Below are 12,030 nucleotides of genomic sequence, written 5' to 3'. Positions count from 1 at the left end.
CCCACGACGTGCGTGGGACACGCTGGCAACGCCTGTTGAAAGCAACGCCTGTTGAAAGGAGAGTATGAGCTAAATGCCTGTTGGGCCTGCCTGTTCAGTCCTCGAATCATTTTAATGACTGCAAACCTCCCTCCCTAGCACTCCGCGCTGAGAACTTCCAAGGTGACCCTGGTGTTCCACTTATGCCAGTGAGATTTCACTGTGGTTCAGAGGCTTCAAGACGCAGGCCTAGGTCTCTAAAGCACGTTTAACCCAGAGCTGTCCCTTTATCTGATTTTTGTGGTTGAGTTCCTCTTCCCATATAGATTCTCCTACAATCGTTTTTATAAAGGTCATTTCTAAAGTTGCAACTGTTTGGAGCACTGGAATTTTGCATCCTTCTCCCACTTAATAATCTACCAGAAGCACTTCTTCAGATTAGTAAACAATCTTTACAGCCCTGCATTTTAACAGATGCATCTACTAATTCACTGAGCAGATTCAACACATTCTACTAAAATATTACCCTACTGCTGAAAATTCTTCACTATTAGAAATAACACCCCAGACTGACCCTTTTTGAGATCTCCATATTTCCAAAATGGCATTGTTACTCTCCCAGGAGGTGTGAAATCTTTTTCACTCCCAAGTGTTTGCTTTTTGTTGCTATCAGATGGGTTAATTTCTCATTATTAGTGACATATGTGAGAGTTAACAGTTTTTTATTTTGTACAAATTATTTTGTACATACTCTACTGAATTATTCTAATAAGTTTTCATTTGTTTGCCTTAGATTTTCTAGACACATGATCGTATAATCTACAGTGAATGATAATTTTCTTTTCTCCAAATTTTGGTTCATGTTTTATTGTACTGGTCAAAGCTTTGTAAACATCTAAAAATCATAGTGACAAGAGACATTTTAGCCTACTATTTAAGTTGTTTTTGAATGAGATATCATCTTGATAAAGCATTGTTATTCCTACTTTATTTTTACATTTTCTTTAATTTCTGATATTAATTATCTAGCTTTATTTAATCCATTTCTATATTAATATTAAATTCTTCTTCATTTCCTATGAGAAATTCTGCTTTCTTTTAAATCTACTAACACTTATTTACGTTCTTTATATTCACACAAAGGATTGGTCCATAAATCTTCATTGTCCAATACACAGCACCAGCCACGTGTGGATGCTGAGCGAGTGAAGTGTGGCTGCTCAGGACTGCTATGTGCAGGAAGTGTAAAATACGCACCGTGTTTCAAAAACTTAGTCTCAAAAATTAAAAAAAAAGGAAAACATGTTAATATTTTATATTGATTACCTGTTGAGATATTAATATTTTAAAAATACTGATTACATAAAATATAGTACTATATAATGAATTCCACCTGTTTCTGTTTACTTTTTAAAATGTGGCTACTAGAAAAATCTGAATTACGTATGTGGCTGGTATTATATATCTACTGGGCAGCCCTGGTCTGATTCCTCTTTACCAAGTATCTCAAGTTTTCATGTCAAGGTCGGATTTACCTCAGAGAACCAACTGAGTTGTACAGGATCTTCTACAATCTGGAACGTTTGCTAAAATGGGATTATATGGGCCTTGACAGCTTGAAAGGATTCGTCTAGATTCAACACCCTCCTACTCTGGTTTTTGAGAATTTTTTAAGCTACAGGTCTGTTCTGATATTCTTTTATAAAAGATAAAGTCTCAAATGCCAGGCACTGTCAGAAATGGATAACCCACATTAAATACTAGATTAAATCAAAGATCTACTGATAGCATTTCAGATTTTAGTATAAAAGAGCTACATATGCTTCTCATTTCCTGGCTGGTTTTTATTGAAAAAGCAGACTTAGGGGTACGCGGGTGGCTCAGTTGGTTAAGCAACCGCCTTCTGCTCAGGTCATGATCCTGGGGTCCTGGGACAAAGTCACACATCGGGCTCCCTGCTCGGTGAGCAGCCTGCTTCTCCTTCTCCCTCTGCCATTCCCCCTGCTTGTGCTCTAATAAATAAATAAATAAAATCTTAAAAAAAGAAAAGAAAAAGCCTCTTTTTCTTTGTTTTGGAGGCTATGTGAAGACAGTCCTCTTCACCAAGATCTGACTAGTCCACCTTTGTGTGGACTAGTCAGAATGTTCACTGGAAAAGCAGAATGAGCAGAACGAGCAGAATGTTCATTGGAAAAGCACACCCTACCCTTTTCAGTCTGTGACCGAAATTTAACTCCTTAGAAACCAGATGACATACTACTTGTCAATAACCAACCTGTGTGGAGAGGAGTGCGAAGGGTGTGCAGGGACACTGCAGAGGGGAGGCAGAAGCTGCAAAGCTCCTCTGACACCTGAGCAAAGCTGTATACACAGGTAGCCTGGGCATGGGGGCCGGCCCATGGTCCTCGCAAAAGGCCCACAAAAATCCTATGGCAGGCACACACGGGAATACATTCCTACAGCTTGCATTCCCAACGCCCAGAGTCTTTTTTCTTTTATCATTTTTTAATGTAAAATTGATAACCAGCTGTGCCCCCTGGATGCCACTCCTTGCTCCACACCTACTTGACCAGTGATCTCGGACTTAATCATCCAGTAACTCAATTTCTTCATCTGTAAAATGGGGAAATAAAAAGATCTATTTTAGACTTTGAGAATTAAATGAAATAGGGTATGCAAAGCTACCAATGAAGTGTCTGGTACACAGGAAGCATCCAGTAAATGTACACCATGAAAATAATAGTGTATACTCATTAGCTGTTAAGATCACTAGCGAAGTTTCATCTACTAATAAGTGGCTTGGCAACCACGGGACCAGCCAGTATCAATTAAGGAACAGCCAAGTTTATATGTTACGTTCATTAACACATAAACTAAAAAACTGGGTCATTCTGATCTTGCTGAATCTCTCAATCACCATCAAAGCTCGAAGAAATCAAGGCTGTATGCATGACCCCAGACAAAGACATCATCAGAGAGACAGTCGTTGGGGACACTCTTCTCAGAAAAGCTCACTCCCTTCCCCGAGGCTTCTCGTTCATTAGACTACGCAGCTACCTGTGACTCCCTATCGCAGGCTCAATCCCCGGCTCAGCTCAAGCTAATGCTGGGTGATCGAGGTGGTGCATGGCAGGGGGGAGGTGAGGAGGCAGCCCCACACCTGCTCCCTGCGCCGTCTCGCCTTTCCTGCAGAGCTGGAGCCTTCGCCCACTCCAAAAGATCTTCATTGGTTTCTCATTCTGGAGTCTCTACTCATCCACCTCTATAACCAGTGCTTCATGAAAACCCAAATACCAATCATCCTCATCCATGAGAACTTTGTCTTTCTTAAAAGGTCAGGAAAGGGAGACAAGAAGGATTACAAGTACTAGGGAACACCACTAGAAAATCTCAAAATGGTGGCGTGCTTATTTCAAGGACAAAGGTAGAGGAGAAGTTGAAAGGACTTCCGTAGCACGCGAAAAAGGACAGACACGCCAGGAAGAACGGGAGAGGGTGACAGAAAGGGAGTGTATTTAACACTGCTTTTTGAAAAATGGGAAATGTACTCTGGGATTCCAAAGCAGCTCACATGAATTCCTGGAATAGAAATAGTCTAGATCTTCCGATGTACTAAGTAATACAAAAATATAGTTATAAAAAGGAGTCAAGGAACTTGAGACGGATTGGAGAAACATGATCTGCTCACCAAACAAACTTATTAACCACATACAGTATATGTAAGGATGAGTCCCAAATGACAAGTCCTGGGCACGCCAAGGAGAACAGAATATCTGTAGGACATAGCACTCAGGTGTGACTTCATTAATGAAATGAGACTTCAGCTCAAAATACTATGTGTTTCAGGGCACCTGGGTAGCTCAGTCGGTTAAACGGCCAAATCTTGACTTTGGCTTAGGTCATGATCTCAGGGTCCTGGGACTGAGCCCCACATCAGGCCCCACACTCAGCAGGAAGCCTGCCTGAGGACTCTCTCTCTATCCCTCCACTCACTCACGTGCTCTTGCTAGCATGCTCTCTCTCTCAAATAAATAAATAAATACATCTTTAAAAAAAAACAAAACCAAAACTGAGTTTCTCCAAAAGAATAGGAAAGCTTTGTATTTTCAGACAGAACAGAAAATTCTCCCCTCCACCCCCTTACTTCTATAAAATATAAGAATGTTCTTATATTTACAATTTGGTTTTTGTTTTATTGTTGTTCCATTAAAATCAATAAGTAATTCAAGACCAGCATTCACTGTTTAAGACCTGATACTTGTTCAGTATACAGTTGAGCTTGCGACAGTACGGAACTATAAATGTATTCTCTCTTCTTTATGATTGTCTTAATGCCATTTTCTTTTCTCTAGCTTCCTTTAAGAAGACAATATACAGTACATATACAAAATGTGTGTTGACTCTTCATGTTATTGGTAAGCCTTCTTGGCAACAGCAGACTATGAGGAGTTAACTTTTTGGAGACTCAGAAGTTATAACTGGATTTTCAGCTGCACTGGGGAGAGGGGTCAATGCCACCAACCCGCAGGTTGTTCAAGGGCCAACTTTTCCTTTTCCTTTGGAAAAAATGTTTTAGGCAACTTTCCCTTCACATTATTTTATGTTTTCATTTTTACCTGGTATTTTACTTCTCATATTTTCATTTCAAATACTTGGTTCATTGGTGTCACCATAAACCATAAACATTATTGCAAACATTTTTTATTTTCTCTGGGACTAAAATGTTCTCATCTTTCACCCATGAATCATTTGACAAAAACTGGTAGCACCAACAGGTTCCTTCACCACCCCACGGAAGGAAACACAGGAAGATACCAGGAAGGAAAAGCCATAGCTCCTGATGGCTAGGGTTTGGCGCCAGGTACTAAGACCACCTCATCTTTAATTATAAGCCCTAATTACCTTTGTCTGCTCGCTGTCTGGGTCTTCAAGCCAAGCATAAGGGTCATAAATTTTATGTCCATGATAATCCTGTACCTGCAACAGACAAAATGTAGTATTGAACAATTAGTGTCTAGCCCCCAATTGCGTTAGTATTTTCTGAATGTAATAGAGAAAACAGGAGGACAGGCAAAAATACCCCAATTGGCTCACTGGCAATGTGTCTGCCCAAATTACCACATGAACCAAAGCTGGCAGGTTCTCAAAGGTGTCAAGCCACCCGTCATGAAAAGAATGTTTTAGCTGGAGAGGAAAGAAAGATTAAAGGTCAGAATAGGGAACTGCTCTGTCTGTACAACACAAAACAAAGGCCTGCCGCTGTGCTAAAGAAACTTGGAAATGTGTGGTCAGTGGCAAAGCCCAGAATCGCACAATGGAGCCGGGACACAAGAAGGGCACGTTTGTGAAGGAGTTACCACACACGTGCTTACTGGCTTCTCGTCCGTTCCTGCTAAGCTTGCTAATGATTAGAAAATCTCCCTACAATATATTATATGATAGGTTTTGTCTTTAAGTCTCAACTGCCAAAAAGCAAGTCACCGATGTGTAGTATAATGATTCTAGTTGATATCAGCTAAAAAAAGCTGACTTGGGCACAATGAAAGAACATTCCTAAAACCGAAGCCTTTCTTCCCTTTTGTGTATTGTTATGAAATGCTTATAAAAAAAAGAGGCACAAAAGCATCACCCAATCAGACTAGTGTGGTATTTGAAGAAAGACAATGGCTTAGTGCAGGCAGGGTCTGGCTGAGGGGAAGGCTTCAGGAGCGTCCATGGGAACTGACCATCAGAAACACCTTCAAGCTTCTGAAAAGCCCACATCCTGTGCCTGGCCTCAGAAACTGAGCGAGTCTGCCAGAGCGGGCAGGAGTCACCACTCCCCGGTGATCATGCCTAAAAAAAAATTCCCAAAGGTAGAGACCGTTATGAAATCTCTCCATTGCATACTATCCTGATAAATCTAACTGAAACAACATGGACAACATCTTTCCAGGAAATCTCTCTGAACAACTCCAACATTCCAGCTACAGTTTCTCAGGAAGGTTTTTGGGAACAATACCAGGGTCTCAGATGAATTTTTAACTCCTAGCTTCGTCTCGAATATCAGAAGGTAAGGGCTCCTCCCTAACGGAGAGAACCAATATCCTGGGAAAGGAAAAATCTGCTGCTTCTACTGCTGGTCACCGTTCCCGTGTGGCTGCTGCCCAGGTGAGAAGAATCTCCCGGTGCCTAAAACCCTGGGCTTTCTGCAAAGGGCCTTCATCTCACTCCATCTGGTGAGAGCCAGGTGAGAGAACACCTGGAGAAATGCACACCTGGAAGAATAGGCAGTTGAAGCAGAACACTCAGAAAATGTTCTCATTAAACAACTGACAAATGCAAGGGACATAACACCAGACTAAAATCTCTCCTGATGAGTTTTCATAAAATTACCAACTTTCTACCTTTATGGAAAACCTTTCTAAATTGTAGCTGCTTGTTACCACTGAACGAAAACTTATCTTCTTATCTGCAAGGCTTTCACATTTTATACCCCTTGAAGTGGTTTTCAATATGCTTAAAATAACTACCTTCCTCTCTCTGACAGTAAGAAATCAGAAAAATTTAAAGTTGTAAAGGATCTTCCAATCCAACATTTTTAGGAACCACGACAGACAACTGGCAACATGCCCAGGGCCGCACCGAGTTCAGAACCAGGGCTAGGACTAAAAGCAAACTGCCAACAGCTTTTCCCCAAATATTCCTTGGAGGTAACACGCCAGGTTTAAAAATGGTCCTCAATTATGATTTACTAAAACTCAAGACGGTTCCATCGACTTAACTTGTCATAAGAAAGCAGAAAAGCTTAACAGGAAATCATGTTAGTTTTGCCTAATACTAAGTCCAAAGCTATGAACATTTGCTAACTATCCACACTGTTGTGCCCAGTGTTTTAAGGCAACCTTGTAAGAGGGTGGACGATATTCCTAGTTTACAGAGTATGGAATGCAATTCACAAAGCCGAGAAAGCATAAAGGCCACAGATTTACTGTTCACTTGGAGGCTATGGTGGACTATAAACACCAAGCCGCAGATTTCAGCCACGGCATCTCACTGAGAGGCTCTTACTAACTCATTTTCCAGGTGAGGAAACTGAAGTCAGATAGTTAATAAGCAGTAGAACCGTGACCCTCTATAAGCCAATCCCAAAGTCCGTGCACTTAACCTCTTGCTAATGAACCAGGCCAGGTGTAAACTGGCAGGTCCACACCTGACTCAGAGCCCAGGGGTGCCTCCTGAATGGTGTTTACCTCTGAGGAAACAGCCCCATCTCCCTGGCACCAGCATTACCATCTAAAACAGACTGAGGTCAGCTGTGCAGCAGACATTTTTAACCAGGGGAGGAAACGCATTCTCCCCAGGACAATCCCAGGAGCCAAGGGCCACCACCCTACTCCCCTACCCCATTACTTCTTCTACAAGACCATTCCCTACAAGTGGAGTGATCTTATAGCCACATCCCCCGAATCCCCCAAACTCAAGTTGTGCAGTGACTGACTCTATCCGATCTAAGTTTGCCAGCCATACCTCATCTCCACCCAAAGACTTTTAAAAGTAGAGCCCTGTCAAGGCACTGTTACTATTCAATATTTTAGTTGTACTATTCAATAGCTTACCTGCTGACTTCAGGGTAAATTGCAGAGTCCTGGACACAGCAGGCAAAGCCCATCAAATCTGACCTTTTTTTTTTTCTTTTCCTTTCCAGCTCCCATCCAAGCTTGTCCACCCATGGATGGTCACAATGGCCTTCCTGCCATCCCACAAACAAGTGCAAGTCCACGACTGTTCAGCCCGACGTAACTATGATTTATTTTGGTCACACAGCCAGGAACGTCCTTTCTACCTTATCCGACTGGCCAACTTCCAGGCTCAACGCACATATGATCTCTTTGCCCTGTGGAAATTAAACTCATTCTCCTGGGTGTTCTCCACTCACCCCACACACTCTTGAACCCCTGGCGCATGCCTGAATATTTCCTGACAGCAACACGCTGGGGGAATGGATGATGGCATTGCACTGCCAGTGTCATGGTTTCCAAATTTCTGCTCATTAGGGCAGAAATCCACCAAAAATGGTTGCATACTCCAACCCCACAGTTCAGCAAAAGACTGCTGATGTTCAACTGAGAGAGAGAGAGCTGCAGTAATTTCTAGCACCTGCTGGAGAGAGACAAAACCATCCTAGAAATCAAGGCTACCATTTGAGTAAACGCGTTAAGTCTAGCCTAAGGTTTAGTAATCAAGGCTCTGTCACAGGAAAAAGATACCCCACGTAAGCTATCAGGGCTGACTTAAGTATACTGCGAAAGCCACATAGCAGAGTCCAAGCTGGACCAGAGCTACATTCTCCTGGCCATGAGGCTTAGGGTTTTCACGTGAGAAGAAACTGGAGAATATTAAAATCCATGTCACCTTTAGAGTTAACTGTTTGTTACTGTTTGAATTGTTCATAATCTTTCTGATGTCTTCAGAAAATCCTCGCTTAACCCTTTCTAGAACTGCAGGATTTTGGTAACCCAAATGGAAAAACTAAGCAAGGAGCGATCCCTACTAAAAACAAAGCAAATTTAAAATGACACTTATCAAGCCACACAGTAGATAGTTCTTTATATTTTTATCTACCCTGAAAACTCAAAGATCCCAAAGAACCAAAATGAGATATTCACATGTCTTCTGATTACTGAAGTCTGGCACACTGCGGGGCTAGACTGTCATGTGAATAAATGAAGGACGATCTTCTTACTGCAAACATTAAGTCCTAAGCCCTGTGGCTAGCCAAGCCAGCACTAATATTTCATATACGAGAAAGAATGCCTATAACAGGTAAGTGATCTCCCCAAAGGCATCCAGCTAGTGAGCTGCAAAACCAGAACTAGCACTCGGGCCTTTTCCTCTTTTCCATTCCGGGCAGGATCACTTTACTCTCATCATACACAAAGGAAACACAGGAATACAGCTTCTTGGGCCGTTAGAGTAAATTTAATAATCAAGCAGCTGAATAGACTGAGAAAACATGGTTACCAGATGGCCACTGGTCAAAGAAACCATGAATGCACAGTGCCACTTGGAAGTCTTAATTTGAAACAGTATGTCCTTTACTCTAAAGTCTCAGTACCTTTTAGCCCAAAGTGAAATGTGCTTTGAAGTACAGACTTTTTGGCATAAATCAGGTCAGAGTAAGCAGAAAAAAACTGGATGTATATACACAATTTTTTAAAATTCTGACTCTATTTTAAGTTATCTGAGAAATTTGGCTATTCCTAAGAAAATCATGCCCACGAGGTCTGGATTCACTCCAGTTCCTAAGATGCCAAATTAATTTTTACACAAAAAGGGTGTTTGCCCAGATTTCCACCCACTAGATCTCAACAGTTACCCTGAGATAATCTACAGCTTATGTAAATGACGGCTAACCCCTCCACTAAGCAAAACAAACTCATTCTGAAAAAGGCCATCCCCTCTCCCTTCTAAAGGCCTCCTCTCACCCCCATTAACTCCTTTTCTTGTTTACGAAAACTTGGATCAACACTGCAACCCTGTGGGGTCACTACTCCATCCTTCCCATTACCCTGTCTCGTCTCTGCATCCCCGGCGGCCTGGGGCAGGGCAGGCACTCAAGACACGTTTTAAAATCGAATGAATGAACTCCAACTCTTAAGGATTTTAAGTCTGGAAGTTCAAAAAGTTTGCTTTTGTTTTAAATTTTACACCATCCACACACATGCACACTTTCTCCTACCATATTCAAGCAAGAGCCTCCTCCAGTCAAAAAGCGGGGACACGTTCCGTCTTCCCAATCCCGTAAAACGCCCATTCCCACCTGGGCGTCTGCCCTTGACCCCATTGATTTTCGGAGGCGGCCAAACGGCGGCTGACCCCAGGCTCCGCCGCCACCAGGCGGCCAAGGACGGCCACCAGGGCCCCCGCGGCTCGGGAGGAGCCGGGCGCCCCCGGCCCGTTTCTCGCAAACAAAGGCCGAGGGGGAGGGGAGGGACGCAGGGGGCGAGGGGCTGCGGGGAGAGCACTGCGGGCGGCGGCAGACGCGGCACCCGCGGCGGGCAGCCGGGCGGGCGCGGGCTGGGGTACTCACGGCGGTCTCGTCGCGGTACACGTCGGGGTACTGGAAGGACAGCATGGCCAGGGGCGGGCGGGGGGCAGAGTGGGGGCGCGGGCTGCGGACTGCGGGCGCGAGCGGACCGGGCTGGCCGCGGGGCGAGGCTGGGACGCTGGCAGGGGCCGAGCGGGCGGCGGCGGCGGCGGCGGGCGGCTCTCGGCCAGGGCTCCCACGACCGGACCGGCGGCGAGGCGGCGAGGACGTGCTGGAAGCAGGAAGCAACTGCCGGCGAGGCCGGGAGCCCCTCCCCGGCGGGCGGGCCCAGCGGCGGCTGCGGCGGCAAGAGGGAGCGGGCGGCGCCGTGCGTGCGCCGGGCCGGGCGCACAGCTCCCTCTGCAGGAGCGCCGGCCGCGCCCGCGCCGCCCGGGCACACGGGCCACCCCGCCGAGGCCGCGCCGCAGCTACGCCGGCCCGCCGCCCGGGGCCACCGCGCCGGGCACCCGCCGGAGACGCACCCGCGCCGGCCGGGGGGTCACGGTGCGGGGCACACGTCCCGTCACGCCGGGCGGGGGCCACCACGCCTCCTCCCTCCCGCCCTCCCGAAGTCCCTCGCTGTCAGTTTAGCCTAGCCGCGCCGGCGGGAGAGTGAACAGCCGGGGTTACTTATTAATCGATTCCCCCATCTTCCCGTTCCCGGGCGTGGTGGGGCGGCAAAGGGAGACCTTGCCTCTCCCCAGCTGTGAGAGCGGAGGGCTTGGGGTGGCCTAATGTTCAGTGCCTACGACTCCGGTCTTGGAAGGGAAGGAGTAATGGCTTGCGATAACCGTGAAGGAAACACATCTCCCTTAACTCCAACACCCCCGGTGGGCACTGGGTGGTTGGGCATCCAGATTATAGAGGTGCTTAGAGGGTTTCGTAGGACAATGGGTGAGCCCTTATCTGAGCTTTGCCAATTGAGAGGGGACTGAGGTGGGAGCATCTAGGGTCTTTTGATCATCCTGCCAATTCCTTAATTTCGTTCCTGCCGATGTGTTCGTTTATTGAGCACCTACTGTCATCCCTGTAGGAGAAAGAGTAGCAGCCAAGATGCTTGACCTCAAAGTCATGACACTTTAATAGTTCTATTTCTTCATCCTTGGGCTAGGTCTTGCTTTCTGGACCATCGAAAAGAAGCTTTATAGCCCCCACCACGAGAGCTGTTGTATGTGTCCCATGTGTTATGTACTGCTGACTTCTTAAAAAGTCCTGGGAGGGTGGCATGAGTGTGACCAGAAAGTCCTTCCCATCCTAAATTCCAAGTGGACGTGGTAAGGGTTGTCAACACGTGTGTTTTGTTTCTTTTGTATTATCCCAATTCCGTTTCTCAGCCATACTTCAGTGTTTCTCTTCATGGCAAGGTATTTGATAACCATGTTTTGCATCCATTTACAAACCCCCCAACCTGAGAATTGTCAGTTCTGGGAAAGCTCACATTATTGATGCCAAGCTCCGTGCACACACACAGTACTCTGCAGTCCAGCATTCCTGATCCCAGTCACCAACCCATGCCTTGCCTGCCTGTGTCCTGGCCCAGGGACTGCCAGGCACGGCCCCATGCTTCTGCCACTCGTGGGAGGGTTCCTTAAGGGCAGCTCAGGAAGACCTGACCTAGCTGATCCCCTAATAGCAAGGACAACAGTTGATTCTTCCTATATGGCAGGAAATTATCTTACTTACTTGAACTTACTTACTTACTTACTTACTTGAATTTTATGAGATAATGAATATCCCAATTTTATAGTTGAGGAAAACAGGGGCTGACTTATGCCCAGGATTTAACAAATAGTTATTTAAAAAAAAAAAAAAAGTCAAAAATAGAGCCAGGATTCAAACCCAGATCTCTCTGACGCCAGCACTCAGTCATAATCATAAAATAAGTAGGAGCACTCTGTGGTCTATAAGGACCGCCATAAACAGGCGGAACTTTCCCAGGGTTTCATTTTAGCAAGAAAGGTAGAAATGAGGGGAATTATGGT

At 45.3% G+C, this 12,030-nt stretch overlaps 1 protein-coding gene across 1 annotated transcript in view; it reads right to left on the bottom strand.

Moving 5' to 3' along the window:
* Positions 1 to 10,442, bottom strand: part of PREP (prolyl endopeptidase) — a 113,681-nt gene extending 103,239 nt beyond the window's left edge. The window contains exons 1-2 of the mRNA XM_080806672.1: positions 10,052 to 10,442; positions 4,882 to 4,956 (exon numbers count right to left, since the gene is read on the bottom strand). Coding sequence (XP_080662798.1) covers positions 4,882 to 4,956; positions 10,052 to 10,096 — 120 coding nt within the window. The 5' untranslated portion in view covers positions 10,097 to 10,442. The remainder of the gene's footprint in view (positions 1 to 4,881; positions 4,957 to 10,051) is intronic.
* Positions 10,443 to 12,030: the final 1,588 nt, after the last annotated feature.

This window comes from Martes martes (assembly GCF_963455335.1).
Source record: "Martes martes genome assembly, chromosome: 6".
Taxonomy (NCBI): Eukaryota; Metazoa; Chordata; class Mammalia; order Carnivora; family Mustelidae; genus Martes; species Martes martes.
The sequence above is the reverse complement of the archived record's forward strand: the minus strand, read 5'-3'. Positions and strand labels throughout refer to the sequence as shown.